Source organism: Paralichthys olivaceus, chromosome 14 (genome assembly GCF_024713975.1).
Source record: "Paralichthys olivaceus isolate ysfri-2021 chromosome 14, ASM2471397v2, whole genome shotgun sequence".
Lineage (NCBI taxonomy): Eukaryota > Metazoa > Chordata > Actinopteri > Pleuronectiformes > Paralichthyidae > Paralichthys > Paralichthys olivaceus.
This window is the reverse complement of record NC_091106.1, coordinates 16,833,001-16,848,150: the sequence shown is the minus strand read 5'-3', so window position 1 is coordinate 16,848,150 and position 15,150 is coordinate 16,833,001. Positions and strand designations below refer to the sequence as shown.

Genomic DNA, 15,150 nt, shown 5'->3' with positions numbered 1-15,150 from the left:
TTCAAACAAGTTTCCAGGGAGATGGAGTGAAAGAAAAACACATAAATATTTGCAGTATCACACTTGAGAGGTTCAAATGAAAGTGAGGTAGTCATGCTGGTAGGGCAGCCAGTGGGCTATGGCATCGAGTCTAAAACCATAGGTTAAAATTATGAGTGAATAAAAGAGCAGCTTCAAAGACATGTGCCAAGCCCTGAAAGCCAAAGTGCTGACATAGTAAATGTTCTGTACAAGCTCAGTTCAACTCAGGAAGATCCAGAGTAAAAGTTTTATTTTTCTTTGCGGTGGACGGTAATAAAACTCTTAAAGATGACATTAAGAAGTGGATCCAACCTCCCTCTTTGTTGAAGGGAAGCCAGTTTGACTTCCTGAATGAGTCTACAGATCCTGTAAATCCACATATTCACATTAACAGACATGCACGTAACACAGTGTCACAACACAGTGTCACTAAAACATTACTCAGATTTTGCACATCAACACCCTCCGGGCTCCATGATGACTTTGTAAGCTCTTCATAAATAGCATGTATTCGGCAAGTTCTTTGAAATAGAATAATTTGTTTTAAATATTGCAGGATCCATTATTAGGAAATAAACAAATAAACTGTGGTGTACTCCTTCTCTTAACAACAGCACCTGTGTAAGTGAATAAATGGACCAAAGTATATTCAACTTTAATACATATTAACAACTCATGCCACTCAAAAAGCCTGATGTTTGAAAGACAGTGAGAGTCAAAGTTAACACACGCAAAGACAAGGTTTGTTGAAATGTTTTATTGAGCTGGAGCTCAACAGAGGAGATTTCACTTCATGGGAAAATTTGTGTGAGAGCTGTAAACTCGGGCATATTATGCACATCCAGGCAGGATATCCAGCGCCTTGTAAAATTCCAGGCAGTAATTCTTGTAAAGCTTGCATGTGTTTACTCAACATCGATGGCTCCCATTGGGCCACCATCCCAGCCTGCAATTAGGATCCAGAGCTTGGCAGTTATTAATGATGCCATTGAGAGAGGAAATGGCAGACAAGCTCCTCTGCTCACAGATGCCACGGCCTCTTGTTTATTCATTATGTCAGAAGTTCTTAATCATGGTCCCTGAGACCCCAAGCTCTGCTGGGTTCCAGTTTAGCCAATTAGGTAGGAGGCTATTTTTCATATGACATGAAAGATGGATGCAATTAGGTACCTGGTTAGACAGAACAGTGGTTGTCAAATCAGTGGGTCAGGACACCCAACAGGATCATGTAAAGTCATTTAAGGGGTTTCACAATGATTTATTAAAATAGGGAAACATGTACTTTCTTTTAGCCCCCTCCCCTACTTATAGCCTCTAGGTCAGTGATAATCACTCAAATCAAACAAACAAAGCCAGGATAACCGTCTGGGTGACTTGTTACCACAAATATCCTCAGGAAAGCTGTGTCAAAGTCAAACAAGTGTCAGTGGGTGCACAGGGACTAAGAGTCCACATATGAAAGGCTCCTAATGCCACAGACATGGGAACCTGGACGACATCAAAGGACTCAGAGAACTTCTGTTAATGAGACGTAAAAGGTTTCATGTGGAAGCATTTCTTGTTACACAAAATCAGTTTATCTCAGTATCAGCTCTTTGTGTTCAACTTTTGAAAACTGGTTTACATCATGTTTTTTTAGAACACCTTCAATGTGAGTTAAAAAGTCTTCGGTGACTATTACTTGTGTGTTTATGAGAAACTGCTCGTTACATTTCACAACCACCAGCAGTTTTTTTTGTATTGTATACAAACATTCTTGAAACTGAAATAAGATTTAACAACTCATCTTGATAAGTGCCTAAACATCCCAGATGGTTTTAGGGACTGTGGATCGGTATAAGATTAATAGATCAGAACCCAAACTGTCCAACTTAATCGCAAAACACATCTGCTTCATTACTCCATGTTTTTAGAATCCAATGTTATCAAATCTTGTTTAAAAATAGATATAACATTATCAATTCCTGCGATAAATAGAAAATAAAAACCACTGAGAAAATATCCAAAAAAGGAAAAAAATACTCTCTGGAGAATTGTTAATCAATGTACTCGCTTGAAGATGAGTGCTGACACACTGTTTCCCTTTTTGCCTCCAAAGTGGAAACTGGGTGTTGGCAACTCCTGTAGAAACTCAAATCCTGGGAGGCAACACAGAGAAAAAAAAAGGTGCAGGTTAAGACATGTGCATTATGCAAATTACCGGAACATCAACATGCTTCTCTTAAACACAGATTCCTACAATCTCATCATGCAGACTTTTAACTACAAAGTGTTAAAGAGCAGAACTGTTTCTTGGGGACAGGCTGTCAGTGTGACAGATGAGACCTTGCAGCCCTTTGGCCCCCTGCAGGCTCTCTGGAGCGACTACACCGAGATGACTGACCACAAATGGAAGCTAGACCGAGATTCTGACTTTACAAGGGTGTTGTTGCCTGCAGCTAAACAACCTGCCAGGTACCTGTCATGGTTGTGGAGCCGTGTGCATGCGTCAAATGAGGGTTAGACAACAAAAACACCCAGAGTTGCAAAGGTCAAACACAAACAATATATCACATTGACGCACACCTAAAGGATTGACAAGTGTCTTCACCTAATTATAACATTGAAAACATGCACTTGATTTTAAAGTATGCCGTTCAGGTTATGTGTATAATTAAATCAGAACCCAATATGCATTAAAAATATAACAATTTACAGGACCAAATAAATATGTCTAAAACTAAGTACTTTGTGGTTGTTTGGGACAGCTTGGAGAACACTCAGCATTTCTCTCACTCCGCAATTTTTAATAACACCAATCAAGATAAATGATCAGATTAATGCTCTTAATGTCAGAGTTTCCCTTCACCTTCAGTGAATCTGTGTAACAGCTGCTCTTTGGTCCAATTACAGGAAGTGATGGAAAAGAATCCTTGGTCCTTCAGAGCATCTTTTAAAGCCTGGACGTAGAGTTGTTTCCCCTCCTCTGTGTTGTGTGGGTTTAGACTTATCGCATCAAATGTTCCCTTGTCGATGCAGACGTCAAAGTCCTTCAGCTGGCCTTGATGGTTTAAGAAATCCATCTCCTAAAATAAAAGATAGAAGTTACGGAAAAGTTAACAATGAGTACAAATACAGTGACTAAAGTTTAGTTTGACTCTTTATCCGAAGGGTGAACTATGGCGTTACCTGGACAAAAAAAAAAATCTTTCAACATTAACCAAGATTAAATTTGTTATACCTCACTGCTTTCCTTTAAAACTAAATTCCAGCTGTCGACATGACAGCAGTTAATTCTGAGAAAGTTTGCTGCTATATTGCCAGTGAAAGGAGCTCTTTATCTGGACAGAGGGCAGAGCACCAGATCTCTGGGGTGAGCTCGAGAGCCACATAGTCACAAATCATGGTTCACAAAATTTACGGGGGGGGGATTAACAGTTATTCAGGGGAGACAGATATGTTGATATATTGATGCAGCTGACCCGAGTTCAATCTGAGTTTGACCCTAAAAACAGAAAAACTAGGAAGTGGAAGGAACGTATAAAGGGAAAGTGTCAAAGCTGGAGTAGAGCGTGATGAATGGAAACAGAGACGGGGCTTGGCATAGGTTTAAGAGTGGGAATGACCTCTGAGGTAAAGACCTGATGAGAAAGCTTTTTTATAATGTGGCTGCATGTGCACACAAACACATGCACACAATTATTTTGAAACTCTGCAGTTGTGGAAAAAGATAGCAACATAAAATTTATTTCACACACACACACACACACACACACACACACACACACACTGTGCTTCCCTGTCCAACTAAGGTCAATATTGACTTCAATGGCAGGCTTTATGCCCAGGCAAAACACACACTGTCATCGATGTGTCATGCATATAACATGTATGCAACCGCAACATGCGATCCAGGCAGGAAAACTCACTCATCACAGCCCTTATAGACTGGCCAGCGTTTATAAAGTGTTTTTCTTGAATTTATATGTGAGTAGATGCATTAACTCCTGCCACTTCACCTGGGGGTTTGAGGCTGGTTAATCTGAATGGTGGGCAGACTTCCAACACTTTCAGGGCCATCTTAGTCTCCTGCATGGTAAACCCAGAAGAGTTTCCTCTCACCATCCAGGAACCAGAGAGGCACACAGCATGCTGAAAGCTGTATTGTATCACAGGCCCTCCAGAATGAAGGGATTAATTCTATATCAATGGGATATTAGTACATCCACATGCACTAAAATATCACGTTGAAGCATTTATGAAGAGTGGATTTGCTTTTTGCAGATATTACAATTTGTCAGTTAAAAGTGAAACTGCCATCTTCTCAATCATTGGCGTGCTGCTGGGCACTTTCACATGAAGACAAACATTTCAGTGGCACACCATGTCTGTGTTGTCATGTTTGCTACAAAACCCACAAACCTTCAAATCCCGGTTTGAAAGTAGGTCTGGTAGATTTTGTCAGTCACTTCTTACATAATAAGAATGTGAACTTGCAGCCCCTGGGGCTACTAAATGATACTACAGTTTTAATGACAAACACGTCTGAACCCACCTTTAAGGTGACATCTGTCAAGTCCTCCGCCTGCAGAACATTTCTGGCCAGTTCCACTGACGCTGGAGAATAATCTATACCTGACAGGTTCCTGTAGCCGTGTTTTGCCTTGCAAGAAAAGAAAACACAGCAAATGAAAAATGCAGTTCATCAACTGTTGTAGAAATGTGTGAGAAAAGTGCTTTTTGAAGTAGGTCATCACAGCAAGCATATTTCTACTTAACCCTTGTGATGTTTCTTAATGCAGATAGCATTTGGTTTGAAGATTTCTGCTTTTATCTGAATACTATGGCAGCCAAAGCATTCAGATTATCTTTGAAAAAACAACATGTACCTCCATTATTCATTTCCCTGTTGTCAAGATGTTGCTATGATTTTGTGATTTGCTGTGATTGTGTTGAACTTTTCATTAATGAACAAAACATGTGAATATGTAGATTTTAGGTAGTTTCACACCAGTTCAACTAAAAAGGCTCCATTTCCGGTGCCAATGTCCAGAATGGCAGCGTTTTCTGGGATCTCAGCTTTGTCCATCCATCGCAGCACACGGTTCATGCTTGCTTCACCAAACCTGACAACAAGACCGAAACACACACATGTTAGTGACACAATGGGATATTATCAGAAACTTAAAAAATACTGCATTAAACATATCTACTTTTAGGGATCTTCGTATTTTGGAATAATTGGTGTCTTTATGGTGGCCCTGAAGTGCAACTCAGAAAACACAATAACAAATAAGTAAACAAACCAGCAAATAAGAAAACATGTTTCTTCATCATTTCCTTCCTGATAAAAAGACAATAACTCTAGAGAATGTCAAGCTAAATCCGGCCCAGGCTTCCTGTTGAGGTTGTCTTTCACATGTGAAAAGTGCAGGAGGAGATTCTCCGGTCAGCTGCGATCACAACAACACAGATGAAATGCACGTGACATTCAGGCGAAGGGATGAAGCAGCATCCACGATGCAGAACATTAAAGTACAAATTCCAATGCAGCAATCACATGTTTTTTGTCAGTCCTTATCGCCAAAAAGCTGTAGGCTCTTATCGGCTTTCCAAGTTTACATCTTCTTACGCAAGCTCACTTGTTCACACATGGGAGTTTTTACTAGGGGGCTGGCAGAATAAACTCTGGAGAATGTCCGCAGCAACTGACTTGGACATTCGCGATCTCACATGCAATCCCTTCTGGATCATTTCAGGGGATTATCCAGAGTGCTTCTGTCCAATCAGTGATGAGTGGACAGCAGGGACCCACCTTTTCTGTCACAAGCTAATGTCATTGTGTTTTGTTATTTGCACTTCAGGGCCAATGTTGTTATCTGCATGATTACCATATGTCTCCAACATCCCCCATGTCTTTAAACGTCTCCAGCTCTTTTTGGTATGCATCCTCCCAACTGCAGGAAAAGACAAGTCACTGACAGATCAGGCACATATGAAATATCTCCAATGGAAACATGACATATCGTAGTGCAGCAGACAAACAAATACGCGAATACGTCAGCTTAGAAAATGTGCATTTATTGCGGATGCTTTTCCAGCGATGTTTGAGGGAAACAGTCCTACAACACATTTTTGAAGTTACGAGTTAGCTTTGTTGTTGTCTCTCGTAGCTGTGGCGCTCTGACAGTAAGAACCAAAACACCAGAAGCTAACATTAGCAGCGGATCTCAGTCACAACACTCACTACTCCTTGGTCCCCAGCTTTGACGGCGGAAAATCATTATCCAAGTCTTTGTTTTCCGGGTCTGTGGCGTCTCCACAGCCACGCGTGTCCTCCATGCTGGTGAAAATCCTTCGCCTACACTTCCCGTGAAACCTTGCGCTTGAGGAGCGTGCCTGCAACCGCGGGGGGGCATCGGGGTTGATAGGGATGTTTCCATCATGGCGGCATCCATTTCAGGTTATACTTTTAGTTCTGTGTGTTATCACAGCGCCAACAGCAACTCAGATCATGTGAGTATCCGCATCCATGATGACAAGCTAACACGGCAGCGGCTGCTGAAGAGGACGCGGGGCTCGGGGACGTGTGTGACCGTCCACCGGCGCCATTAGTTTGTGTTGTTTTCCAGTGTCATCATCCTGTTGCTGGCTAGCTAGCATCGGTCCCGTCTATTTACCGGCGGGCTGGGTCTAATCACACTGTGTCGCTTCAGCAACTAGGAGACAGTGATGGTCGTTTATAGATGACCTCATCACACGGGCGTTAATTATCAACTCATAGCATTAGCAATAGCATGCTTTGAACAGGAACAGCTGATATATCAACACGGGAACGCTGCCTGGAAAGTTTGAGCTCCAGGAAATACTCAGTTAGCTACCTAGCATGCTAGCTAAGTCACCAAGTCAAGTGACTTCCGTGTGTCGGTGCTGCCAACACCTACTGTCCCCTCCACCTGACATCTGATATCAGTTCACTGTCTCAACGAGTGCAAGACGTCAACACAGCACATTTTCAAACAAGGAATCAGAAACCACATTTGTTTTTCCTGTTTCAGCTTCGCTAACACGGCTAATTTGAGTAGCATGAAAGTCAACACAGTTCACCAAAGTGACATACGTGCGTTATTACTCTATTACAATTGGGGTTTTGCTCTGGTTTGCCAGTTGCAGATGGATCGTGGAGGAGAAATGCAATGCAACAATACAACCAATATGTTGCGATATAGAAAGAAATAACTTAGCTAACCTAGCTAACGTTAGCAGTGTTTACATCTGTGGGGAGTTGCTGCTTTCAAGTTTGCCTGCATTCCTGACAGAAGCCATATCTGTCACAAGCCAGTGTCAGCTGTCTGTGCTGTAAACGACTTACTTTACACCCTGAACAGAAGCGGGTGTGTTTCTTTATGTTATATATTAATGAAGGAATGTGTTAATTCAGTGTCTGACATTTGTATGAAGCATCCATCAAATAAGGAAATTGTACTAATTCCGTCCCTGATATTCTTTCATATATGTTGTATTTGACATACGTATTCAATTTCATTCATTATGATCTTAGATAATCTTGAATTAATTTAGTTGAAACCAACAGACCCATGTTTTAAAAGTGTCATTTTGACCGACAACAGTTCAAAATCCAAACATTTCAGTTGTTATAAAACAGAGAGAAGTACATTTTCACATTTTAAATCTTTTACAAGAATACTTTGTAATTTTCGTCTGAACCAAGTCATTGATTAGCAAAATTGGTGTTAAGTACTGTTCTGTTAATCAACTTATTGTTTAATGCACTCATTGTTTCAGCTCGACAATAATGTCCTAACCACTTAAAATGTCTTTGCATAGGAGGGCTTCCTATTAGGAGATGTAAGGCAAGAAGAGACTGTCAGCATCAGTGACGCACAGATCAGCACTGCAGAGCTGCTCCAGGTAGTAGGTAAGCCCTGAAATATTTAAGACATAAACTCTGTGGCATCCAAAACATGAAGTAGCAACTGGTTAATGTCAGTCTGTGACAGCAGCCCTGACAGACGGATCAGAAGTTCACAGGAGCTCAGGTTCATAGGTGTCTGTCACTGAAGATGTTTTGACTCCAATAGTAAGATTTATGACTGAATTCCATTTAGCTGACATTTTGAATTAGTAATGTTAGTTGTCACGACAAGTGCAGTGATAAAAGCCTTTTAGTCTTTTGCACCATTTTTACAGCAACATGTGATACAAGGTCTGTTGAAGCTCCTGTACACTCATGATCCACCCACAAAGTGTTCTCACTTATTTTGCTTAACAGCTCCTCCTGAGACAGTGTAGGTGTGTGCAGGGCTGACTGACATACCCTCCTCTGTTAATTCAGTCACATCTATTAGAGACAGCTTTTATCATTTTCATAAGTACATACCTTTTGCTGATGTCTGGTACTTCCCCTCATAGCAGTACCAAACTTTATCCTGAGGAGATGTTTAACATTCCTTGTTGAAGCTCTAAATTGGGTGAGATGGCCACAGGAATCAATATTAAATTTGAATCTGTCCTTATGTAGCAGTTAAATTAAAAAAAATAATAGATTATAGTCCTGTTAGAAATGTGCTTTAATGTATCTGAAGGTGAAACATAATTGGGAAAGAGATGATGCCAGTAAGCAAGTTGCAGGCCTGTGTTGTGAATTTTGGTTGTTGGGAGAAACTTTGAATTACATTTTGACTATACCTTTAAATATTTTCATTTATAATTCTATATTACTGAAACCTCTGTCAATATTTGTTCCCAACAGAAATCCATAACCATGATCCTTGTGCACAATTGTTTAGGTAAGATATGAGCCTTTTCTTCTCAAACAGGTTCTATTACTGTCAGTCATCATCAATGCATATTGTTTGTACCACTCAAACAAATAATGGTTTAGGGAAACAAAAATGGCTTTCCAACAAAATTTGCCATTATAGTTTAATTTGAGAAATCCCCTGACATAAAAAACCATGGTGGTATGTCAAAGTGGCACTTATTTAGTTATTGGGATCTTTGTGCACTTATTATAACACAGTAAAAAGTGCCAGTGTACAGAGAAGCGATTTAAATGCATACCTCAGTTACATGATGTCAAATTGAGCACAGACTAAATTAAATAGACATTGGACAGTAGATGGCTCCACCTGACAAGACTGAGTAGAGTCTCACATGATGAGCATGAGTTGGAACATGATGAATCCGTTTGAAATGACTGGTGTTTGTTTTTTTTCTCCTCATCAGCTTTTATGACTACGCAGGCAAAGTCAGTGAAGAAAATCTCAACAACATCCTTAAAGATAGGCGGAAAGTGAGTCAACTTTTTTGCTTTGTGGTCATTTTTACATAAATTGTGATTGATGTCCTGTGAAATGTTAATTATGCCTTCCTGATGCTTTTAAACCAATGCTTCCCTGAAATAAATCCTAAAAAATCCCACATTCATTTGATTTCATTCTTAATTTAAGGCCTATTTTCAAAGATCTGTATCACTGCTCTTGTAGAACGTCATTGGTTGGTACCGGTTCCGGAGGAACACGCAGCAACAGATGTCGTTCAGGGAACAGATCATCCACAAACAGCTGACTCAGCTGCTCGGTGTGCCCGACCTCGTCTTCCTTCTTTTCAGCTTCATCTCCACTGCCAACAGCTCCACGCATGCACTGGAGTATGTGCTCTTTAGACCTAACCGCAGGTGAGAATGATAGAACATTTACACACCCACACTCTACAGATTACTCAGAGATACTTCTCAAACTTTATTTTCCATATATAACTTCCTTTTGCACAGAAATTCTACAATTTGATAGGTATCTCGGCCAATACTAAATAAATCTGGTGAAATTTATTATGTGACCAATCCACAATTAAAAGCAGTGTCTTTGTCAATGTCTTTTAAATGTTCTTTGTTTCTGTCATCAGTAACATTCATTCAGTCCATGGCCTCATGTTTACTTGATTACAAATATCCCAGTGAATAACATGCAGTCATATTTGTACAGATTTACACAAACATTAAAAGGCTCAAATGGAAACAATTTGTTGAGATTTATCGTTTATTGTAATTTCAGCTTCATAAATCATCAAACTGTCTCACTAAGAAAAGAAATGCATGATAAATTGAATCAGTGAAAGCAAATACGTACGTTTTAGTTTTTCAAAGAATTGTATGTATAATAAAGTAGTTGTGCTAACTGGTTACGTCCCCTTAGCAGGTACAACCAGAGGATCACCCTCACAATCCCAAACCTTGGCAACACAAGCCAGCAGGAATACAAAGTCTCCTCTGTTCCCAACACCTCAATAAACTATGCCAAGGTCATCAAAGAGCATGGGTAAGGTTTGGACTCCCACCTTGTGTGTGTGTGTGAGTGTGTGAGAGAGAGTGAGAGAGAATCTGCCTCCATTTTTGGCTCAGCAAGGGTTTAGACAGTCACATGTCTCCTCTCATTTGTTTGGATTTGCGGCAGCCACCTGTTTTCATTTGACGGCATACTACAGCTTCTCCTTGAGGACATGACACATGCAATTCCCTCTCACTACCCATGCTGTTGCCTCCACTAATAGGTTGATTCCCTGCCACAAACACTTTTCTGTTTGATGGGGCGCACTGTTGGCAGGGATTTAACTTGGGTCTCTGGTGGTGTGTGTTGCTCACTTTCTGACCTTCAGTGCACTGTTTAAAGACTTGGTTTTAAGGTTTAGGTTAGGGGTAAGGGTTTAGTCATGATGGTTAGATTAAGGGTAAGGGGCTAGGGAATGGATTAAGTCAATGAGTGTTCTCACAAAGATAGTTCAAGTATGTGCATGTGTGTGTTTCTGTGTCTAAACATAGGCCCACTGTTTCTGTCTACTTTGAATACTTTACATTATTATCATTTAGACTAAAGGTCTGTCTACCCTCTGATGAAACTTTATTTTCACCTCAGCTCAGTCAGCTGATATTTTTCCTCCAGTGATACCCAGCGGATATTGTTTTTGTAACATATCTGGTGAGCTTGTGTTACGATTCACTGCGTACATGTGTTGTGAAATATTTCTCCAGGGCTGAATTCTTTGACAAAGATGGTGTGATGAAGGATATCCGAACAATATTCCAAGTCTACAGTGCACTACAAGATAAAGTGCAGGTGAGGGAAATGTCATGAAAAAGTTTGATCACAAGATGACTGATAAGAGAATAGTCTTTAGATTTTTCTCTAATATGTGACTTTTTCACCTTTGCGTCTTCTTTTTAGGCTGTGTGTGGAGAAGTAGAACAAAGTGAACGTGTGAAGGAGAAAATTCAAGAGGATGTAAATAAACTCAAAGAACAAATTGCTCTCAGGAAACGCAAGACAGCAGAAGAGGAGAGAAGTACGTACCTGTTTTGGATTCTGTAAACTGGAAATATGGCATTAAACATGAAGTTCATGTCACTGTTGACTTAAACATTTGAAACACAAATTAATCTCAATAGCAAATAAGAAAAATTAGCAGCACATGCATTTGTTCTTGTGAGTTACTCCATTTCCTTCAGGTCTTTTTAAATATTTTATTAACACCCAGTCAAACTTGTGTTTCCTGTGAATTTATGTGACAGCAGTTAACAAAAGCCTTCACATGCTTTCACCTAGTACAACAGTTTTTTTTTACCAGTTACATCTGTGTGTTTCCACAGAGCTCCGGGAAGCCCAAAATGCAGATTCTCATTCCACTCCAGAGGAGAACACAGAACCTTCTGAAGCTTCCCTTCTGTCTAGAATGACCTTCCACACACCCTCTGCCCCGGAGCGGCCCAGTACCTCACCTAACCCACCATCGTATACTGACCTCTTGACCCAGGATGAGTCTCTGCCCTCCTCCTCTTCCCCGCCTACCAGTGCTGCTCTACTGCCCCGGCCCCAAGCTGTGGGCTCTCCAGGACACCCCACCCCTGGTCCACTCGGGATGGGCCTGGGCCTCGGGCTGGGTCTCGGTGCCAGCTCCAATCCCGCCAACACTCCGAGCACCCCATACCTTGGCAATGGCGACGGATCAAGCTCTGACTCATTGGACAGACAAGCTGCAGGGCAGGAAGATGATGATGATGACGATGATGAAGATGAAGACAGTAGCGAATACGAGAACTTAGTGAGTGAAGCAGCTCACCTGCCAATGGTCGCTGCCAGCGTTTTAGCTCAAGGCAGACCAGCTGCCCTCAGTCCTGATGGGGACGCTCGTGGCTCACAGACCACATAGAAACATGCCACGGGGCGTGTGAGGGACACACATAAGTGACGCACCTTGAGAGGTGGGCATCTCAAGCAATCAAAGATAGACAAATATAGACAAAAGAAGTGCCAGTCCTGAAAGTGAAAGGCATGCGCAGGTGGTGTCCCACTGTGTGTATTTCTTCTTGTCTTAGTCTGATCTCCATTCTATGGGGAAACCTTGCCAGGCTTTGCAGGCTCACCAGGTGTGTCTCACTGGGGGGAAAAATCATCTGTTTTCATTTGTTCTTTTTTGAATGGGGTTAGTCTGGGTCCTTGTTTCAGTGTGTCTGGTTTCATGGTTAGAAGTGGATATTACAACACAATGTATGCCAACTGGTTGGCAATCCAGCTCCCTAAAAGACAGATCCTACTCCTCTTTGTTTGTTCTTTTTGTTTCACATTTGCATCACCAACTCTTGAGCACCCTCTCTTGCATTACCTCTTGCACTTTTTTGCCATCTTTTAAACAAACCATCCAAGAAAAGCAATGGAAAAATATTCTGCGGCCTTCAAGTGAGTTTTTTTAACAAGTAGGCAAATGTTTAACTTTTTATTTTTTAATTTGAAGACAGAAATATATGTGTAACTCTTGTTTGATTTTGGATGTATTACTTTTCATGTTTTTTTTCCATCTTTAATCATACATTTTGCCTATTTAAATAGATTTCAAACTAAATTTACTTGCCACTTCTATTATGGGTGCTTTATATATACATAAATATAAATATATTTTGTCACATTAGCAGTTAATCTAATTTGATTGACTAGAATATCAATGTCTAGTTCTTCTTGGATAACACTGAAATTGTATGCGCTTTGCTGCACTTAACAAAATTTAAGATTTCTTTATTAATGTGCTATACCAATGCTGTCATGTTGTGCCACTTGAGTTAGTCCTCCTCCTTGACCACCCTGAGCCAAGCTCATCTTTTGTGCGTTGTACAGGGTTCACAGGGCAAACAAGATGTACTATAGCTTTATTAACCAGACGCTTAAGGTTCCCTTCTTCTGCTGCTGCTGCTGCAACACTGAGAACTACCACTTAAAAAACTGCATCTGTCTGTTCTTATAAAAACCTGGCTGCTACTTTCACTTCACAGTGCTGGTTGTCTCTAATACTACTGAGCGTGATCATATAACCACTTCAAGCACACTTCTCACTGTCTTGTTCTCTATTAAAGTCTAAACGGAAGGCTGATACCCCCTGTAGTGTGTGCATTGTAACCTTAGGAACAAAGAGGAGGCCATCACCTTCCTGTCTCTGCATAGTTGTCAGCAGACCTTGTGTATTCTGACCTGGTTGGGTCAATGTTCTGTGTGTGGACCTGGATAATGTGACGAAACTATTATGACCTTGCTTCAGTATACAGTGCCTTCCACTCAGGGCAATTTCTATCTGCTCACAGATCACACTTACAGATCTCTCTTGAGGGGTAAAATAATAACAAACTGTGTTGTGTTGGCAATAATTGACTACCACGCCTCCCTCCTGTTCCTGTCGACCATGTTGTGTTTTGTGTACTGCTTCCCTAACCTGTTCTCCTTTTTTAATGTTATAGACAGCTTCAAATTGGACCTGCATCTAATGGGTGCATCTGTGACTTGTGCTCGCTTAAGTATTTGTAACTGGAATTACAACTGTAAAGTGGGAATCTGTTTAGTGAGCAAACACCCTGCAAGGCAAAGTTTTTATAATGAGCATAATTGACTTTTTTTTATTTTTATCACTTGAGCCATTTGAAGACAGCTGAGGTGTGGGTTGATACCTTCCTCACACGACCTGCTCAGTTCTAAACACTTGTTTTCATCATGGAAAGATGTTTGTACTGCACACGGAAGGCATCTAACCATGTGATCAGCAGGTTGCACTTGGTTTGGAAATTTAGACATTCTGCAGTGGGAGAAGCTTTGCCTTGTGAACAAGCGCCGCTTTATTTACACAGCCTGTTTGTACGTCATGTCTTTTTTTTTTTTTTTTGCCTTAGGATAATTTTATTTGCCCTAATGTGTAATGTCGATGCATCACTGATCAGGAACTGGCACTCCAAATGTTACTTAATAATCACCCAGGGTAACACAATCACACAATGTTAAAAGAAATCCATGTCTAGGACTTTGGTTTCCTTCAAGTAATGGAAAAAAGTAAGGAAATGAATAATGAATGTATAGTAGACAAGGGAAGGGGTAGCATTTAAACAGCACTTGATATAAAAGCTAGTCTCAGTCGATTGTTGTGGTATAGAGCAGCATTTCTCAGTGTCGGTCCTCACTCTTAATCCTGCTTCTCAGGCCCTAGATGATTGCATTTTATGTCTTACTCTCTGGCATCCTCAGGTGCAACCCTGACCCGAGGGCCGGAATTGAAAACCCTGCAGGGCTCTGGTGCTTGAGGACCATTGGTATGAAAGGACTGTAATTGTTAGAATCCAATACCTATCAAGTTCCAACCATCATACAAATATACACTCATGTACTCTTACTATATGGGAGATGACTCTTCCTCTTCCTTTACTTCCCCTCGTGTGGACTATTGCAACACCAACACCTCCCTGAAGCACAAAGTCCAGTGCACAGCTTAGATCTTCTCAGCTTTTCTCTGGATTTGTGTACTTGACGAAAGCAGACAAAGGACTTGGTTGGACGAGCACAGAGAATATGGTTTCTGAAATTGGGGGATAATAAATGAGACATGCGTTGCATATGTGACAAAGAGTGCCTTGGTTTTCTTATCACCAAACATTAGAAAAAGTTATTTTTTGCATGCACTCAAATATACACATTTGCTTACATTCATACAGCTGAAATGTATTTTGCAAGATAATTCGTGTAAGATTTTAGCTTCTTTCTCACTTGTGCAGAACTCGTATTTACTTATTGGGCATCGCTCTATGCGCCAAACCTACTGGTGCTT

At 40.8% G+C, this 15,150-nt stretch overlaps 2 protein-coding genes across 3 annotated transcripts; one reads left to right on the top strand and one right to left on the bottom strand.

The window, feature by feature from the left end:
• Positions 1-763: 763 nt before the first annotated feature.
• On the bottom strand, positions 764-6,383 carry eef1akmt2 (EEF1A lysine methyltransferase 2). Its single transcript, XM_020094472.2, has 6 exons — positions 6,248-6,383; positions 5,892-5,957; positions 5,012-5,126; positions 4,556-4,663; positions 2,870-3,086; positions 764-2,159 (listed from the first exon to the last, which is right to left on the bottom strand). Exons 1-6 carry the CDS (start codon positions 6,340-6,342, stop codon positions 2,062-2,064), a joined length of 699 nt encoding a protein of 232 aa, XP_019950031.1. The 5' UTR covers positions 6,343-6,383; the 3' UTR covers positions 764-2,061.
• Positions 6,379-14,949, top strand: abraxas2 (abraxas 2, BRISC complex subunit). Of its 2 annotated transcripts, none has more exons than XM_020094460.2 (9): positions 6,379-6,516; positions 7,849-7,939; positions 8,774-8,810; positions 9,250-9,316; positions 9,510-9,700; positions 10,221-10,340; positions 11,051-11,135; positions 11,244-11,361; positions 11,666-14,949. In XM_020094460.2, the coding sequence occupies exons 1-9, from the start codon at positions 6,445-6,447 to the stop codon at positions 12,223-12,225; spliced, it is 1,341 nt and encodes a 446-aa protein (XP_019950019.2). In that variant the 5' UTR covers positions 6,379-6,444; the 3' UTR covers positions 12,226-14,949. The 2 variants fall into 2 exon arrangements, with proteins under 2 accessions (XP_019950019.2, XP_019950012.2); XM_020094453.2 differs by having other exon boundaries at positions 10,218-10,340.
• Positions 14,950-15,150: the final 201 nt, after the last annotated feature.